Genomic DNA, 19,294 nt, shown 5'->3' on the forward strand with positions numbered 1-19,294 from the left:
TGTAATGGATGTCGCGATAGTTGTCTTTGTAAGGTCGGTGGAGAAGCGTAACATCAGCTCAATTAACAGGATCATCCTGTGTTCTTTGATCCATATGCTTCTTCAGAGACACCGAGGTTCGAATCACGCACCAATGAGATTTTAGCAGCCCTGAAAGTACTACGAGTATGCTTGGTAAGATGTGCTCATTCCCTTACTGTTGATACTTGCGTTCATGACCCTAATGGTATATCTAGAGATGATTCGATGTTGCCCCTGCTGGCTAAGCCTCCTGGCGACGCAGATATCGCGATCTGTTCAACAGGTAGGACCATTTTGAAGGCGAAGGCAATCATTCATATTTTATTTTAGTCTACTTCATACGGAATACCTAAGACAAAACAATTAAACCCAATGCCTTTAGCTTGTGTCATTCAAGCGGGGCTGGTGGGGCCAATTGTTGTGCACATCAGACGTTCTCCAGGGCTCATGGGTCGGCCCAGTTGGCCCCCAGACCTGAGATGCATCTAAATGCGAAATTGCGATGTTTTGAATATATTGTGTCGAGGCGCAGAGTTTAACCCTTTGTGAGGGTAGAGGAAAAAGCACTATCGTTCGTCGAGCAGTATTTTTGGCAATAATGAAGGCTGATACCAACATTCGACTCCAAGTCGAGCATTCTCTGATACTGTCAGCAATACACACGTCTCGTGGCAATCTTCTTTTGTTCTCACTCCTCAATCTCAAGGAGACGGAATCGCACCGTCATGACCATGAGTGTTCCTCAGACCACCTTTGATCAAATACTACATCTCGCTTATTCTCGACTTCGTACATGTTCTCAACGTACAAGGTCACCTACTTCCAGTTATACTCTCTTCGTCTAGTGCAGAGACATGTTGTCAAAGCTCAAGTCCGTAATCTGCTGGTGTCCGCTGCTGTCACTGCTCCTTCCAAAATGCGTACACGCATGGTATTTGCATCCAAGTTGCAATACGTTCCCAGGCTTTGTCCAAGCCGTCACCAATGCTTTCACCTTTTCTGCCAAAACTGTCAGCCTGCACGACGAGAACAACCCCTACGTCGTAGATCTCGGCAATCTGATTGCACCCGGAAACCAAGCACAGAACCTCATCGGTGAGCTTTCTTGACAAAAGTGGGGAGCACGACTAAGAACCCTTTAGAACATCTTCGAGCCCTAGGTCAAATAAGTTATCTAAGAGGGGCGGGAAACATTCGGCTCAAGGATGCAGGTTCAGGAGAAGTCGTATGTCAAATTTATCCATCCTTTGAAACAGCGAGTGTTCTGACTTGAGCTTCTAATCTCATAAAGATCATTGTTTGCGGCTTTTCGAACATGCAAGACGAAGTCAACTCCGGGACAACAAACCATCTTGATCCTGTAATGGACATCGTGGAACCGGCACATGATATCTACCAAGGATGCAAGTATGGGCATCTGTCCGGGTACAGATATATGGATGCTTACATGGCCAGTTTTGGGGAAGATAACGCGCGTGGGTTTGCCTCCTTATTCCTCGCTGTATGCCCTCTGCTGCGCAGAAGCCGAGAGACTTTCCCAGAGGTAATCAGGTTCTGCCCGTCATTCTTATCCTATGTCGCACAGTCCAAGTTCCAGTCTAGCAACCAAGTCAAGCCTGAGTATTATTTCCAATTTCTATGGTTTTTCACTTGCACTCTTTCAAGGCTTATCATATTCTTTGTCTAGCTGGCTGGTCAATCTCCACCCTGACGTCACGAATACCCTGAAGTCGTACTACTCAACTCCTATGGATTTATACGCCATCTTGGAGCTTCCGATTGTACGTTTTGTCAACTTATCCATTCCTGATCCTACCCAAAAACCCGTCGCAACACTCATACTAGGAGCCCATACTCCCCAAAGATGTCTCAAGACTTGACTTTTGACCCCAGAAGCAAACGCTGACTACCAAACAATTCTCAGCTCCATGAGCCCCTGCATTCCTACGCCGCCGGCGATTTAGACGATCTGGAGCCGCCAAGTGATCAAACCCTGGGTTGGCTCCAAGGGGGGTGGAATCACGTGCTGTCGATCCAGGCCAACGCCGCGAACAGCGCCGAAAAGTGGTGCCATGTATGGCGTGGGGGGCTCTGCGATCTCGCGGGGCTGGATGCCCCAAGCGGACGCATCTTCCGTTGCGATAAGGCCGCAGGTGTAGTGGTAATCCTAAGGCATCCGGGGACGTCAGCCGGCCTTTGATCTGAAGAGGCTGACCCGGCATGAAATTGGAGATCCATTTCGACGGGGCTCCAGGGAAATGTTTAGGACACGGGGCTTTAGATCGGTCCCGTGTGGAGTGGCGCAAGGTCGGCTGTGTGAGTAGAGTCATCGGGGAAAGTCATCGATGGCGTTTTTCTTCGACCGTCTCCTCAAGTTATGAGAATGGGAATCAGAGGGCGAAGACTACCGACGCGTACGAGACGGCCAGCGCCAACAGAGCGAATGTGCCTTTGGGGTTGAGCTGGCCTTGGCCGACTGCGACCTTTTCGTGTACTCGAGTTTCCCAAACGTGGGGACAACCAATGGCTCTTGGGAGAACCTACGATAGACTCGATTCTCCAACGGCGACCATGGTCTGTCTGCTTGTGTTGCACTTAGGGGCACCGGTTCGAGGCGGGGCGGGGGCAATACAAATACTGGCTCATGTAGCTAAATTTGATAGATCGATCAAAAATCTAACTACCACACAAATTTCCGTCCTTCTTGCGATACTTGAAAATTATTGGTAAAAGCAAACAAGAGAAAAACACCATTCTAGTAGTAGTAGTCTGGACCTCGATGGCGTCGAGGCATGTAGCGAACGTCGTATGCCGTCCCCCTCCGCGATCCCTCCCTGTCAATGGTCACTGTTGGAACGACTCAACACTCGCTACCACTAGTACTCATTCGGTCTAGTCATGGGTATATGAAGGCATTCTCTGTACATAGATATTCTTCTTCCTTAGACATCATTAAGACTACCATATCTAGTGATAAGTCTCATTATAGCAGTAACTGCATACCCAGGTATTACCAACTGGACGACGAGAACCGTCCTCCACCAAAGCATTACCCTCCTCAGCAGCAGCCTTATCAGCCTTATCGACCGGAGAACACTGTTCCTCTCCCCCGCAATCACCTTATCATTAGCCTTATCGACCGGAGAATACTATTCCTCTCCCCCCGCAACCGCCTTATCGACTAGAGAATCCTATTCTAATTCTCCCCTCAACATTAGTCTACAACCCAAATTACCGAGTCCCACACCTACTATCCTCGCCTTACCAAGTCATTCAAAACTTTGGTACCGAACAAAACCACGGCCATAGTAAGGAACTCACTACCCTGGCCAAATTGTACACTATCGAGGAGAAGTACGGTGGGAGTCCTACCGAGAGTCTCAGCTACAAATTCATGATTTTCATGGACCTTTGCAAGAGAGCCGAGATCCCCCAGCAGATCCTTCAAACAGCATTCCCAACTATGCTGAAATCTATGGCACTGGAGTACTACTACTCTGGTTGTCAAGGGATCAGCCTCACCATTCAACAACTCTTCGATCGATTTCAGGGCCATTTCGAGGGAGAAGAACACCGTCGCCTCATGCTTCGTGAGTGGAACAGCATTAGCCTAAGAGGCTTACTCCGAGCTAGTCCCGAAAAGAATAAGGGGACTGTCTTCAATGAGATGATTCAACAACTCCGTCAAACCCAAAGAGGGCTGGACTACGAATTTCAGTCAGATACAGCACTCCGGAACAAGATAGTCACCTCTTGCAGCAATATCCCTGCGTGTAGTGTTGCAATCCTACAACAGACGACTACAATTGCGGGGCTAATCAACAATATCTATGCTGCAATCGAGAATCACGAAGAAGCCATGAAGGCTGAGAGATCCGAGCCACTTGGGCCTGCAACATACTTCACTGACCGGAAGTATTACACCAATCGACCTCCAAATCAGCCTCCAAATCAAGGCAATTACAGCAGACCGTCTCCGAAAACAAACGGCTTCCAGAAGTGCTATGTCTGTGGGAGGACACGCTGCTGGTCAACCAAGCATACCGACAAGGAACGCCAGGAGTCTCGAAACAAGTTCGCCAAGCGGTTTACCGGCTCGATTGACAAGCGATATGACTCCTATATTCAAGAGTTTGAAGGCCAGGAGGACGAGACCGAGGATTTCGAGGCCTTAACTCTCGACGTTCAAGAAACCGACTTGGAAGAGGCCGAAAACTTCATCACAACCACTTCCACAGTCACATCGGACCAAGCCCAAGCACGTTACTTGGAGCTTTCCAGCCATTCCACATACCACAATATCACCAAGTCTAGCAGCTTTCTCACCACCAGCCGATACACCTCAAAACAGTTCCATGGTATCATGCTAGATACCGGAGCCGCACGCATGTCCACTGCTGGATACGGTCAAGCAAAAGCCTATATGAGGGAATTTGATACACAACTGGATGTCACTGCTAGTAGCATTACCGCCCAATTTGGGATTGGGACAGCAGCATCAATTGGGAAACTCACAGTGGATTCGCCTGTTGGCCGAGTCGATTTCCACGTGATGCAAACTGACACCCCATTCCTACTGTGTATTCAAGACATGGATAGGCTAGGGATCTACCTAAACAACCTCAAGGACCAAGTTGTTTTGAGGAATGGATCTACGGTCCCAATTGTCCGCTTCCACGAACATCCATTCTTGATATGGGGTCCCACATCAGTTAATTACCTGACCGACACCGAGTTACGTCAACTACATCGTCGATTCGGTCATCCCTCAGTCAACAGACTCGTCCGAACCCTGGAGAAAGCTGGCTACGACGACTCCGAACACCGTCACATACTTGAACGGATCACCGAGTTCTGCACACTCTGTCAGAAGCACTCTCGGTCCCCAGGCCGTTTCAAATTCTCACTCAAGGACGAGGACAATGCCTATTTCAACCACACAATTGTTATCGACGTCCTCTACATTGACGGTAGCCCAGTTCTACAAGTTGTTGATGAGGGAACTTCATTTCAGGCCGCCCGATGGCTAACGAATATGACTGCCTCCCACACATGGGACATGCTCAGACTATGCTGGATAGACGTATATGTCGGACCTCCAGACGTCATTGTCCACGACGCTGGGACTAACTTTGACAGTACCGAGTTTAGGCAAAACGCCAGAACTCTGAGCATTCAAACGAAATGCGTACCAGTTGAGGCCGCTAATTCTATCGGCCTAGTGGAACGATATCACACTCCATTGAGACGAGCCTATTCGATAATCACTGCGGAACTGGAGAACCAAGGCATTGGGAAGGAGATCCGCCTACAAATGGCTGTCAAGGCTGTCAACGATACAGCCGGATACAATGGCCTCGTTCCCACATTGCTGGTTTTTGGAACCTTCCCCCGTATCACAAACGACGATGCACCAACTTTGTCTACTACCGAGAGGGCAAAAGCTATCAATATAGCAATGACCGAAGTTGCAAAACTCCACGCTAAGAGACAGGTCAATGACGCCCTACATCAGCGAAACGGCCCCCAGACTATGAGGATGCATGATACTCCAATTGGTTCCCCGGTACTGGTGTGGAGAACGCATCAAAAGAAGTGGACTGGACCATACAAATTGCTAGCCACTTCTCGAGAGACATGCACCGTCGAATTGTCTAATGGTCCTACAGACTTCCGAGTCACTATCGTCAAGCCATATTTGGAAGAAACAGACACCCCAATCGAGTCTCCCGAGTCCCCCGAACAAGAATCTCCACAGTCAGACGATACTCAACACGAAAATGACGATAATCAAGACCATCAAGACCCTCCTCAGGACGCTCCACTACGTCATAACCCTCCTCGACGTCGACATGTTCCCGCCCGTTTTCGGAACTCTGCTGACATCACGGTCTACATATCTAAGTCCATGCCACAGCCACCTTCACCGAACTTCCAGGCATCCCGGCAAAAAGAACTGAATGGACTACTTGAAAAGGGTGTATTTGAGATCATGAAGACCGAAGATATCCCCGCAGGAGCACGGATATTTGGTAGTCGTTTTGTGGACCAAATCAAGAATGAGGGTACCGAGAAAGCCTTCGAGAAGTCGCGACTAGTAGTGCAAGCATTCAATGACTCGGAGAAGCATGGGATCCTCACCCAGGCCCCTACCATTCAACGGGCCAGTCAACGGCTTATTATCGCCCTGGCGTTAGCTATCCCACAGCTATCTCTATACCTACGCGACATTACTCAGGCATACACGCAATCTCGGTCCGAGTTGACTAGAGATGTCTTTATTTTAGCCCCAGCTGAAATGGGACTATCCTCAAGAACGATACTCCGTGTCATTCTCCCCCTCTATGGAATTGCTGAGTCCGGTACCCACTGGTTCCAGACATATCATAAGCACCATGTGGAGAAGCTGGGAATGACCCCGTCTACATTCGACACTTGCCTACTGTTCAACGACAATACGACAGCAATTGTTGGCTTACAAACCGATGACTCTCTCATCGCCGGTACCACCGAGTTCATGGACCTGGAATCACGAGAACTACATGCCGCCGGACTACTGGCTAAGCCATGCGAGAGACTCACTCCGGAACAGCCTCTCGAATTCAACGGGTTCGTTATTACTCTCGAGGATAACATAAGAATTAGCCAACTCAGACAAGCGAAGAAGATCCAATTACTTACGAAATCGTTCACAAAAGAACAGTACGTCGCCCAGCGAGCACGAGGAGCATACATCGCTACTGTGTCACAGCCACAAGCGGCATTCGCCCTATCATATGCCGCCCAGATCACAGAGCCTATATACGAGGATGCTCAGTATCTAAATCGCTGTCTTTCATGGCAAATGGAAGGAAGAGGCCTCACATTTGTCAAGTTAGATGTGACGTCTCTAAGAATCGTGGCTTTTACGGATTCGTCATTCGCCAACAACAAAGACCTCTCTTCTCAAATCGGCTATGTGATAGCCCTAGCTGACGCTCAGAACAAGGCCAATATCATCCATTGGCAATCGATCAAATGCCGCCGAGTCACTAGAAGCGTATTGGCCTCCGAACTTTACGCATTGTCCCTGGGATTCGACGTTGCAGCCACCATAAAATCCACTCTGGATCAAATCTTCTCTGGTACTCCCCAGGGGAAGATACCTCTTTCTATGTGTATAGACTCGAAATCTCTATACGAATGTCTTGTCAAGCTAGGGACAACACAAGAGAAGAGACTAATGATAGACATCCTATGTCTGAGACAGTCATACGAACGACGGGAGATTACCGAGATCCTATGGATCAGAGGAGACAAGAATCCAGCCGATTCAATGACAAAGGATAAGGGATGTGACGCACTACAACGCCTAGTGGATACGAATCACCTAGAACTGGATCTAGAAGGCTGGGTGGAAAGACAAGACACTGATACTGACCAATAGGAAGCCGTCTTAGCGCAGTGCTACTAGAAATACGCCCATCATGACCGGATCTACGCCCACTGCAGCAGAGGGAGTAATTGCGGTCATGGGGATTACGGAGAAGGAATGTAGCATGTGAATAGCCTCATTTTCTGTTTTTGCCAGTGTTGGAACGACTCAACACTCGCTACCACTAGTACTCATTCGGTCTAGTCATTGGTATATGAAGGCATTCTCTGTACATAGATATCCTTCTTCCTTAGACATCATTAAGACTACCATATCTAGTGATAAGTCTCATTATAGCAGTAACTGCATACCCAGGTATTACCAACAGTCACCCTCCCGCTCCTCTCCATTTCTCTCATCCTCTCGATCCTTGCATCAGATTGCGCATCACGTTCCTCCCTGTCATGCCTCTCCAACTCCCTCATCCTCCTCGCCCATGCTTCATCTTCCTCTCTCTTGAGCCGAAGCCTTTCTTGCTCTCGCGCCAGCTCCGCTCCGTGGTCATACACGTCGACAGCACGAGAAAAGTCCGCAGTGGTGTCTCGATACACTGCAGGCCGGTGGTGTGTTGGGACCAAGGCTCTCGGGGGGTGAGCTGGAGGACGATCAAGGTCATAGCTGGGGGCTCTGAATTGCGACGGTCGCTCTGGTGAGACACTGCTTCGGCGATGGCGAGCGGCAACGCTGATAGCAGGTTCGACTTCGTAGTGTCCGTCATCACGGTAACGAGGGCCATAGGAGTATCGTAGAGAAGTCAGCCTCCGACCATGACGGTCTAGATCCAGGTCGAGGTCCTGCCTTGGGTGGATCCAATCGGACGATACATCGCGGAACCTCTGAGCCGGCGCTAGATAAGGACGCCTGTACTCTTCCTCTCCATGGTCAAGATATACCGGTCGTTCTCTCTCTTGAGTATACGGTGTCCGCTCGATGTTGTCCTTGTCGTAAGACCGTTCATTCCTTTCTTTGTCGGATTCCTTCTCTTTACGATACTCACGGCTCTCGCCTGAGGCTACCGTATCTGGTGTTGCATCAGTTTTTGTCCACGAATTTTCACTATCTAATTCAGAGGAGAGACTCGAAAGAGAGGGAGAACTGGAAAGGTTGTCTCGCTTCTTCCGAGTCTCGGGCGTGATATGAACGACCTTGGGAACCTTCTTCTTCTTGGGTTTGGAATTGTTGACCTTTTCAAGGTGACCTTGGGTACTGTGTATTTCCTGATGGCTGAGGGGGACGCTATGGGGTTGAGGAGGCTGTCTCACGCCTTGAGCCGGAGAGTCAAGGGAGTTAAGCGGGTGGGGCGCGGTATGAAAGGGCGGAAGTTTGTCGCCGACATGTTGCACGCCGTGGCCGAAAGATTGACCGTGTGCTGGAGACCCCAGAAAGGCTCCATGTTTAGGATGACCGGCAAAAGAGACAGCGGCGCCTCCGTGCCCTACGTCCTGGTTTCCGCTACCAAAGTTCCTGACCCTCCCAGGCTCATCTCCGCTGGTAACGTCCATTACTTGGGATGGCAATGATGTAAGAAAGTCCATTGAAAGGTCCGTCGAAGAATCATGGGGAAAGTGCGCTATTAGTTGTCTCTTCAAGATGACTTGCATTGACACTGTCTCCGTACTTTTGCTCTTGGTTTTCCGTGAATCGAGCTTTATGGAGGCAAGCACATATTCAAATCCATAATCACCGTCGACCTTGGTACGTTCGTGAATAAGATTATCGACTTGCTTTCTTTTAAAGCCCTTCATTCTTTCATCGTTATACTCGTCAAGCGCGGATGTGTGCTTTCTCCTATTTCTTTTAATCTGATCCTTGAGATCTTCCCGGGAGACCGGCATGGGAGCCAACTTGGCGACGGCCCATGTCTCTTTCTGGCCGGTTTGCTTAGAATCGCATTTAGTAAAAGTATAACCCTCGTAGCTGACTTGTCTTGATTTACTGTTGTGGGATAGATGACGACGATCAGAACTGCTCTCATGGAAGCTTTCGTGGCCATGAACCAGCCGAGGAGCCAGGCGAGGGGGAAAGGGTGCCAATAATATTCCACGTTGACCGAGACGCGGTGATAACGGAGTCGCGAGTGGGGGAGATAGTATCTGGTCTGGTAACACTGGCGGGATTGGTGGAGCAGGAGGCAAGTCTCTGCTTATGCGACCTGCCAGCGCTGATGATGGATCATGCAATCGTTTACTGATGGGAGAAGAATGCAAATGTTTCTTGGAGTTAGACTTCTTCGTGCCGTCCTTCAGGTCTCTGGAAATTGAAGTTGGCGACGCTGTCGCAGCTGGCTTCTTTGAAGAGGCGAATCGAGCGGGTTTGTTGTCTTTTGAATTGCTGATACTCTTACCATTGTCCCCATCTTTCTGCTGAGAGTCACTATCTGATTTCTTCTTGAAGTTCGAATACATAGATCGTATTGACCAGGGGACTGGACTCGTCTGCTGCGTAGACGTGTTGGCTATAGTCTTCTGCCGTACGTCTTTAGAATTCTCAACTGAGAGCCTTTCCGACCTTTCATCTAAAATATCCTTGGCACCTTGTGAAATGGAACCCTCAATTCCGGGTGCTGCATCTTCGTTCTGTCTCGAACAAGTAGTCCGCAGGTGGCATAGCAAGTTGGACCTGACATCGCGTGAGGTACCTTCAAATCTCGCGTTGCATGAAATGCAGTAGTCCACAATCAGTGTGGAGGTTTTGATGGCCAACGGAGCTGGGGACGTTGATGCTTGAGACGATGAGTGGCCAGCGAGCTTCTGAAGATCCCTTGGAAGTTCGACTTTATCCATCTTGGAATCGTTGAACGCAACTTTCTTTTTGTTGCCTTTAGCTGTGATTGTAACCTGCTCTGCTGCAGCTTTGGCGTGCTGCGCAACCCACGTAAGAATATCAGCCTTGGTAGGAAGGGACACGGGGTCCGCTCCGAGCTTTTTCTCCATGTCTCGAAGTGTCGCGTTCAGAGGAACAACATAGATATCGCCCATCGCATCCGAAGCTACGACATGCCCATATACTTCACAAGTCGACGGGTCCACGACCCAAGAGCCACAGTCGCCAGCATTGAGCACTAGGAGCATTAGCCAAGGGTGTGAATACATTCGAGAAGGGCACTGACCTGAACCATGGGGCAAGACAAGCGTATAAGTTTTCGTAAAGGCTTTGGCTGGTCCCATCATAAGGAAAGACAAAGAGGTCGAGAGTGTTCCATTCTTGACGCCCCCCATACCACTCAGTAAGATGACTGATCGACTAGACCCATCCTCCGTAAATTTCCCGTTTTCCTTCAGCGGGCGGTTTTCGGCAGCCTCCTCCTCACGATCAAAAAGTAGTAAGAGATTGGGGCGGTAATCTGCCGGTTTATCGAATTCAATCAAAGCCCAATCAGGATCATCTCCCGTTCCTGTCCCCTCGTTTGAAGTGGCAGAAACGCATCCTATCTTTGGCCACAGACCTCCCAACTGTGTGCTCTGCGAAACAGCCCTTGTTTTGTCGCCTGCGGGAAACGAATCCTGCACTTCTTCATCGCTTTCAAAGGAATCATCAAGCTCGTATTCTTCTTCACCTGAGTAGAACCCTTCGTCTTCCTCGTCTTCCTCGTCGTCCTCATCACAGAAATCGACTTGGTCAAGGTTGTTTTGTCCAAGCGGCTGTTGCGCTAGGATATGACCGGCAGTCATACCGTAAAGCGTTACGATTCCAGGAGGTTTGACAACCCTAAATTAAGTTTCGCAGTCAGCGTTGCCTATTTGGAGGGTGTTTGTGTTTGGTGGGGGGGGGAGCACTGGAGTATGTTTCGAGAGTACAGGTTCCCAACACGTGTCTCAAGTCTCAAGGTTTGGTCTAGAAGAGGAGATATGGGCTCGAAAAATACGTACTTTATGACCCCACCCAGTGTTGCAAAGCGAGAGTGATGAGCCTCGCCGACTCTGATGATCCTTCCACATGTCGTAGCTTTTTCGGCGGAATCACTGTAGATCTCTGTACCGGCCATGGGTCTTGGAGGCCTATTACACACAAAGACTTTGAAGGCCGGTAGAAAGGAATCAGGGTTAAGTGGCTGGTATGCTGCTTTTATTTGCGGTTGGTTGAAAAAGTGTCTGATCTTTTTCGATGCGGTTTTATTGCACAAGACCACAATCCAAGGTTTTGCCGTCGCCTCGCTTTCGCCCAAGACTTTCAACTTGATTGAGATCGGATTCGGATTAACCTTTGCCTTGATCAGATAGTCACAGAGCGGTCTCTCGAACAACTCGTGCAAGTCGTGAAAGCGATGCTGAGTTAATTGAGGTATCTCTTTGTCAAAGAGTCTGAGCTTTGTGACCTTACGCTCGAAAAAGTTGCGAGAAGGAAGTGCAACCCCGTCTGCGAAGTCTTGAGAATGGTCCGTCGTGGAGCCGTCAGTCGTATTCCCTATGGAAGCATAGCCTGAATCAGAGCCTTCAGGGCTGATAGTATTTGAAGTGAACTTCTCCGCAGCTGCCCGTCCCAAAGGCGTCGAATCTCGACCCGACATCATGGCTGCTATAGCCTGGAGCGGTACCCATAAAGTTTCCTAAAAGGAATCCATCGTGACGATTGAAGCGAAGTGATTAGCGCATCAGGCTCGAAACCATTCCCAACAATGTCAGAAAAATTTGCTGAACAGTCGTCAACAAGAGGTGCTGACAATCAAAGCTTGCTGCGAAACAAGACATCTTGTGTGAAGTGAGTAGGGTAGGACGTAGCCTTGCTCCCCACGCTTATCTCAATGGCCCCAACGCTAGAGCAGTTGGACAATAGGTGCACAGCCACCACTTTCTCCCTTGTAAACGAGGCGCATGAATGCTCACGTCTGCAATGCTAAGATAGCCCGCTCAATGCTTCTTGGTCTATATAAATACTATTTCATAACGTATCTTTCTCAATTTTCGCAACATTATTCGGTTTCGACCGCTAAGAATGGCTAAGACATGGCCTGTATCATTGCTTCCCCTTGAGAAAGTAACCGACAAGCAGCTCCAGATACTCGGAGAGATACTTTGGTCGTGGATTTTGTGCGAAGAATGCAGGACTGGCCGGTCCTGCACCACGCAGGCGTGCCCTTCGCAACGATTCAAACGCCTTGGTCGCTTCTTCGAGCACTACAAAGGCCTGACTGCATCCTACGAGGCTGACGCTGCGCCTGGTGACTGTGCTGCTTTGAGCACCCATGAGGATCTCTTTGCAATCATCAAGCAATTGAAGCTCAACCCGGACATTACCCGTGCAGAGTTCGCCGCCAAGGTTTTCAGAGATGACACATCTCGAAGACTTCCATCGTCTGCAGACCGAGAACGTGCTATCAATCTAGCTGTGAAAGTCATCGCCATGGTCAATTGCTCTGCACAGCGCCAATCATCTGGGCTGCTCGAACACGGCCTCTCACAAGCCCCATGGCGCAGCGACGTCACTTTGGCTCAATTCCTCGTTGATATTTTCCCAATGACGGATCATCCGAGCTTGAATGACGATGATCTGAAAGGCTCCATGGATCTCAAAGCAGCTCTCATGGCGAAGAAGTTAAAGAAGCGTATTGGCTTGAAGCTTCTGCCAACAGACGACTTGAGAAGACACCTAAAGCTAGACCGAAAGACTAGAGTAGTGGAAATATATCATCATACGGCCTTTCTCAAAGAGCACTTGAGACTCACAAAAGATAAAGCGCCAAACATGTCAGTCAGCGAGTCAATTAGATTGTCAGTATCGGGAGTGTAATCAAGTGAAGCAACCACTGATCATGTTCAAACGCAGTGGTGCGTTACCCCGCCAGCTTGCACTCGAATGTCTCGATTCAGTGCAAAAAATCTTGTTCCCGCTCACCGACCGCAAGTCAAAATCCCTCTTACTCTCGCTGATCTCAACATCCTCTTTCGACCCCGACTGTCTCCGTTTTGACTCTGCCTCTATCCGTAATAACGATGAAAAAGACATTGCATACCACTACTTTGGTGAACATCTAGCGGAGCTATACGATGAGTTGGAAAACCCAACGCCGCGCGGATCGTTCGAGAAATGGCTGGAACGTAGAAGCGGTGCGAGATACGTAATGTTAGCTACGCTTATAGGCGTCATCTTCGCGGTGATACTGGGAATGGCAGGATTGGCAGTAGGAGGCTACCAAGCTTGGGTTGGCTATCAACAATGGCAGCATCCCGTATCAAGCGCGTAGGAAGGACCCGGGGTCTCCATCCAGGGACCTGAGGTTGGACGGTTTCCGAAGATTGTTGACTGTGAAGCAATGTCTGGTCCGTGCGATGCGATTAAATTCCAGGTTAAATTTTTTGGGCTCAAGATGTTTGGCAAACCGTGAATCCCTTGGAAGGACAAGAATGACAAGCGATGTATTGCACCAGGTACAATGCCTAGTATCGGGCTACACTACGCCAAGTGCTGTCATCAAGTGTGGCTTTGATCGCCGGAAGGATCAGCTACTGCACCCCTCGCATAAGTGCTGATATGGCAACAGCGGTGAGACTGTGGACCCCGCACTTGATAACCAAATCAAACTGTGTCTCTACCCCCTGCAAAAGCCAATAATAGTCTTCCGTTGTTTATTGTTGTTATTGCAGTCGACGTCGAAGGTGAACAGATGTAGTACAGATAAAGTTCCAGCATTTCGGGATGATCCCAAAGATAAGAGTCACGTGTTTTCTGCGTTTATACACGGTAAGCGACAATAGTCGATATTGCCGCATTGGGAGAATTCAAAGGACTGCGTGAATAAACATGGATAGCTTTTGGCGAACGTGCTTTGGTGATGTGAGGGAGACGACATACATACAAGCGCAATGTGGAAGTAGCGAGGAGAATACGGTGGACTGCCTTAGATCGAAGGATTAGCAGCAGAGCATGACCGATCAGTGCACCGGCGAGGTGCCTGGAAACTTGAAGAAGTGAATATGGCTGTAATACAATCGCCCTTTGAGCATTTCGACTTAGGCGTGATCCGTTCAGTCATTGGTCACGATTTGTTCTGTCTTTGGCCTCGCTTAATCTGGGTGTCCGTCAGATTTCCATTTACCACCGCATTACCCCTGTCCCAACGTAGCAGCCCAAGCAAAGCATATACCCTAGTCTCCCGAAAGCTTGCAAACGCTCAACTGGATACCGCCCCCGCAGATCATTTCATGGATTCAGACCTGCTCTTTGCAAAAGTTTCCAGGCCGCAGGAGAGAAGTAGGCAACTAAACCAGTAACTAGGTACCACTGGATCACAAATTCGCAGTCAGTGTTGTCTATTTGAGGGGTATACCAGGGTTTGGAACATTTATCGAGAGTAAAGACTCCCGAGGCATCACAAGACTCAAGATTTGCTCCAAAAGGGGAAATAGGGGCTCCGAAAATACGTACGATAAGAGGCAGGTAATCCATCTTCACCTTGCCTGTTGCCTTAATCCCCACTCCTTTGCCGACCCATTTATGACCGCCATCTTCTTCCGCCATTTGCACCATCCCACGTGCCAGGTCATCGTAGGAGATGCCGGGCATGACTTCTTCTTGTGAAAGTTCATATCCACGCGGGATATCTTTAATTAGTGCAGGAGGTTCGGCGGTAATCAAAGGGATCCACGACTGCTCCTTTAGATACTTGATTGATTTCCTGAGATCTTCGTAAATCTGAATTGTGATTTCGGGGTCAGTATTGCCTAAATCAGAGGGGATATCGCGCCTTGGAGCGTTCTTGAGAGTAACAACTTCCGAGACATGTCTCAAGACTGAAGATCTGGTCCAAAAATGGGTATATGAAGTCCAAAAATACGTACGTAATAGCACCCGCGTTCAAGCACCCAGTGAAGCAGCCGTGGCGTAGATTCCGAGAAAGTTGGGTTCAGAGAAGCCGAGGTCAGGAAAACCAAGATGGGACATTTGAAAGTTGGACCTTCGTCTTTTCGCAACGCCTCCAGTGCACATACAATACTGTGGGCTGTCCGTTGAGCGATGGAGCAGCCTGGCTCGTTGGAATTCTGAGCGACGGTGCTGAAAATTACATCTGTGTTTCGTAGACAATTTTTGAGTACGTCTGCGCTTGAAAGATCACCAACGAAACTCTGAATGTTTTCTGCGGTCTTGACGTATGGGTGCAATGACTCGACTTTGGGTGCAGACCGCGCATATAAGTTGATGTTGACTTTCACTGGTCTCTCGTGAAGATATCTGAGGAGCGAGGATCCAGTGGAGCCTGAGAAAAGATCGGATTCAATGTTAATAGTTTTACAGACGAGGAAAGTGTGGGTCGAGGGTGTCTTGATAGATGACTAGAACTCAATATCGACCAATGAAATACTGCGTTGATAAATTTAATACGTACCTGTTACCCCCAGGATGGCATATGTTGGCATCTCGATCTACTTGACAGGGAGGGAGTGATGGAGGAAGGCAAGGAAGGTGTGCTGCTTTGGAACGGTAGGAGAATTAGACCATGAGATCCAAATAAATAAGATATGAGGCTTTTACTGGTGTCATGTTTCCAAGTCCGAGATCTGTCGCATGCGCTGTACAATAAGTAGGTATCATGACGTCCATTACCACCATCGTATTCGTACCCGACTTGGTTGGGGACAAAAGTCGTGGGAGACCGACTTTGGAGTGCACATAAATGTTGTACCTACCCCTCGCGGGTGACAAAAAGAATGGAACGCCAAGCCAGACTACTTAGTTTCATGAGGAAACGCACAATACTAGGAAATGCGGAATTTTTAAATCCGATAAATCCGACATAGCTGGCTACCACTATCATAGCTACCACTACCACTTATTCAAATGGCTACTGCACCTCCTACGTTAGGCCCACTAAGATCACTATCGTTCGCTTTACTAAGGGCTCCGTCGTAGTCTTTACTGTAGTATCTTCGCAGTAATATATCTAGTAAGGTGGAAGAGATACGATTTTTACGCGTTGGTAGACCGATAAGGCCTAAAAAATAATAATTTGGGTTCCTCGATGTAGAAGCCTTGATAGCAAGAAAGAACCAGAGTTATTAATCCTTATTATGCGGAGTTGCCATAGAATTTTGATGAGAAGTAGGCATTTGAGTGTTGGATCGGACTTATCGGATTTAAGATTCCGCATTTCCTAGTATTGTGCGTTTCCTCATGAAATTAACTACTGCGCGGAGACACACATACAAATTTCTATGTATCTCTCTGTTCTAGTATCCTGTCATTGCTCCTTTACCGTCTATGACTGCTTGTAACCTATTTGGCATACTATCCACTTTCTCGTTAATAAACGATATGGAAATATTAGTCCACCCCTCGTCAATTAGAGTCTCAGTATTCAGACTCGCTTGGCGGGGTACCCTATGGCCAGCCCTACACTCGTTCCTCGCTTCGGGGGCCAATCATATCGCAAGCTCATTACGGCATACCCCCCTCTAGTCGTCAATTAGTGCCTTAGTCGTACTGTCGTCAGTGCGGGCTTGGCGTTCCAATCTTTTTGTCACCCGCGAGCTAATTACCTTAGAGCTGGATTAAGCGTTGAACCTTCAGAGATGCCCGTAGATAGGTATAGCCGAAGTGTCCCCGGACGCAATCCATCCTCTGCACCTTCAAGGCTCGAGCCAACACCCATACGAGCCCCTAACCCCTTCGAAATGGACACGAATCCGATCCACTCTCCCCATCTTCTCTGCAGATGAACAATCAGTGCCCTGTCGAATCCCGCCTCAACGCCCTTCACAATGCCCGCTTCAGCCAACACCACTACCTGGGTCCCGGAAAATTACAAAACCCCTTCCTTTCCCTCTCTCTACTGGCTCGTTGGACCGGATAATCTCGTCCAGCCCAGGTTCCTCTACCACGTTCACGATATCTGGCGCTTCACTCTGTTCTGGACGACCATCATCTTCGAGGCTGTACATTTGCTGGTTGGGACGTACGCGGTGGTGATTGTGTGGTGGGGAGGGAGGAACAAATTGAAGGAGGATGGGAAAGAGAACGGGGGCGGAAAGGAGGTTAAGAGAGGGCGGGAGGAGTCACTGAAGAATATCAAGGTGCTGTGGGTGGTGCCAGTCGTGTATGGAATCGTGGCAGGCGTGGAAGCATTGTTGGCAGGGAGCGTAGTGGGGTTGATGTGAGTATGCTTGCTGTGCTCTGATCTACGTACGACAGCGATTCTGTGGGAGAGAAAGGTTGTGGAGTTATGGTGTATCGTAAGGGGGCAAGTTGCTGACTGTTTGGCAGACTCGGCGCTGTGTACAACGCCGGAGGCTTCAGGATGTCGACTTGGATCCCGTTCGTATGGTCTCTGATTAGTGTGCTAGTGCTGATCGTGTCGTCATTCTCCATACAAGGCGGACTATGACCAAGGCAGACGATTTACCTGAATGTGAACGGTGAATGAGTTTGAGTATTGTTTTAATTGCAACGTGTATGCTCATGGCGTCTAGGACACCGAAGCTTCGAACGTCCACCTGGCACGCCCAAGCCACCACAGCTTTCCTATCACGCAACATCTCGCAGCAGACACACGAACAGGAGCACTGCAAAGCCGAAGTCAACCGCAACGGTCTTGCACTTGGAATTCAGCTTAAGAGGTGATGCCGGCTGAAGCGTCAACCACCTTTCCATCCGTTGGTGGTCTTGGCTTGGTCCATGAATCCCTGAGAATTCCCATATTATTCTAGCGGCGCTTGTCATACCACATTCCATCATCAGGCGCCATTGCCAATATTGACGAACGTGCCCCTCGTTTTGGATTGAGTGGCGCGCCAGTCTGAACCGTGTTGATCTTGACGGCCAAGTATGCTCCTTTGACCGCTTCTTGAAACCATGGTACCTCCAATTCTGGTACGTTCTGTCTGATGAGTTCGATCAACGACGAGGCGTCTGGTGCACCGTCTATCAGGCCGACCATTCCAACTCGCGGAATACCTAAAACGGTCTTCAATTGGGCTTCGGTTCCTTCTGGGAGTGATATAATCCTTGTTGATGGTGATGAAGGCACAGCGAGAGATGCGGCTTTGGTAAGAAGCGGCAAATGTGAATAGAGAACAGGTGGCTGGCCAGAGCGAGGAACAAAGACTGCGGCCAATGGCTTGATGTTGGCAGGGTTGAGACGAGGTCGTGCAGAAGTCTCCATTGCCACTACTGTACCTGGGATCTCATCTTTATCGGTGCTTGGACTAACTTTTTGAGCCAAACGTTCCAAATATCTGGTGGTCGTGTTGAAGCCAACAGTCAAGTGGTCATGGATCTCCGGTTGTGCAAGAGCACTCGTTCTTGCAAGTCGCCCTTTGGAAAAGGCCGCCTGTCGGTCTTTGACGATTGGATCGTCTTCTCTCTTCCTCTTTTTCGCCCGCTTTCCTTTAGAAGAAGCAACGTTCCGCGACCTGTGTTCACCAATGGGACTGAGCAGGCTGCACGAAGGATGAAATCAGCCTTCGACCTTCGGAGACCAGGGTATCTACAATCGGAGGCAAGGTATGCTCCCTGTCGTGTTGTATGAGAATTGCAAAATCAAAGCAGAATTGGTCAAGACAGTCAGGCATTTTGCCCTTGTTGCGATTGGGAAAGACCTGCCTGCAGAGCATGTCCAGTATCTTTGTCTGGTCATCGGCAGATACGACTGGCCTGGAGAATTGGTCAATACGAATTGGTTGGGGCTCCTGAAGGTTGAACTCACCATTGCACATGTGTGTATGGTGTATCTAGGCTGGAGATTGTCTTGGACTTTCTGGATGCTGCTGATAGATTTTTGCCCTCCATGACATCTACTTGCTCTGGGTTCAAGCTCGCAGCTCCGCCACCCTAATCCTCCAACATGTATTTTACAGTAGCACGTCAAGCTAATGGAATGTTTGATTGGGTGTTTTGGGCAGGGTGTGTTTCTCAGAGGCTTTATTCATT

General features: G+C 49.0%; 5 protein-coding genes across 5 annotated transcripts; 2 read left to right on the top strand and 3 right to left on the bottom strand.

Moving 5' to 3' along the window:
• Positions 1 to 7,710: 7,710 nt before the first annotated feature.
• Positions 7,711 to 11,945, bottom strand: HO133_010168 (uncharacterized protein; the record flags this gene model as incomplete). The annotated part of the gene is made up of 3 exons (XM_037301023.1): positions 7,711 to 10,496; positions 10,545 to 11,143; positions 11,305 to 11,945. The coding sequence occupies 3 exons, from the start codon at positions 11,943 to 11,945 to the stop codon at positions 7,711 to 7,713; spliced, it is 4,026 nt and encodes a 1,341-aa protein (XP_037153840.1).
• Positions 11,946 to 12,367: 422 nt separating this feature from the next.
• HO133_010169 (uncharacterized protein) lies at positions 12,368 to 13,616 on the top strand (the record flags this gene model as incomplete). The annotated part of the gene is made up of 2 exons (XM_037301024.1): positions 12,368 to 13,143; positions 13,199 to 13,616. The coding sequence occupies 2 exons, from the start codon at positions 12,368 to 12,370 to the stop codon at positions 13,614 to 13,616; spliced, it is 1,194 nt and encodes a 397-aa protein (XP_037153841.1).
• Positions 13,617 to 14,572: 956 nt separating this feature from the next.
• Positions 14,573 to 15,786, bottom strand: HO133_010170 (uncharacterized protein; the record flags this gene model as incomplete). The annotated part of the gene is made up of 4 exons (XM_037301025.1): positions 14,573 to 14,653; positions 14,798 to 15,064; positions 15,211 to 15,626; positions 15,756 to 15,786. 4 exons carry the CDS (start codon positions 15,784 to 15,786, stop codon positions 14,573 to 14,575), a joined length of 795 nt encoding a protein of 264 aa, XP_037153842.1.
• A 1,341-nt stretch (positions 15,787 to 17,127) lies between these two features.
• On the top strand, positions 17,128 to 17,986 carry HO133_010171 (uncharacterized protein; the record flags this gene model as incomplete). Its single annotated transcript, XM_037301026.1, has 4 exons — positions 17,128 to 17,519; positions 17,630 to 17,680; positions 17,740 to 17,781; positions 17,836 to 17,986. 4 exons carry the CDS (start codon positions 17,128 to 17,130, stop codon positions 17,984 to 17,986), a joined length of 636 nt encoding a protein of 211 aa, XP_037153843.1.
• Positions 17,987 to 18,068: 82 nt separating this feature from the next.
• On the bottom strand, positions 18,069 to 19,153 carry HO133_010172 (uncharacterized protein; the record flags this gene model as incomplete). Its single annotated transcript, XM_037301027.1, has 3 exons — positions 18,069 to 18,804; positions 18,968 to 19,018; positions 19,071 to 19,153. The coding sequence occupies 3 exons, from the start codon at positions 19,151 to 19,153 to the stop codon at positions 18,069 to 18,071; spliced, it is 870 nt and encodes a 289-aa protein (XP_037153844.1).
• Between the last annotated feature and the right edge of the window lie 141 nt (positions 19,154 to 19,294).

Source organism: Letharia lupina (genome assembly GCF_014066315.1).
Source record: "Letharia lupina isolate WasteWater1 chromosome Unknown contig_8, whole genome shotgun sequence".
Taxonomy (NCBI): Eukaryota; Fungi; Ascomycota; class Lecanoromycetes; order Lecanorales; family Parmeliaceae; genus Letharia; species Letharia lupina.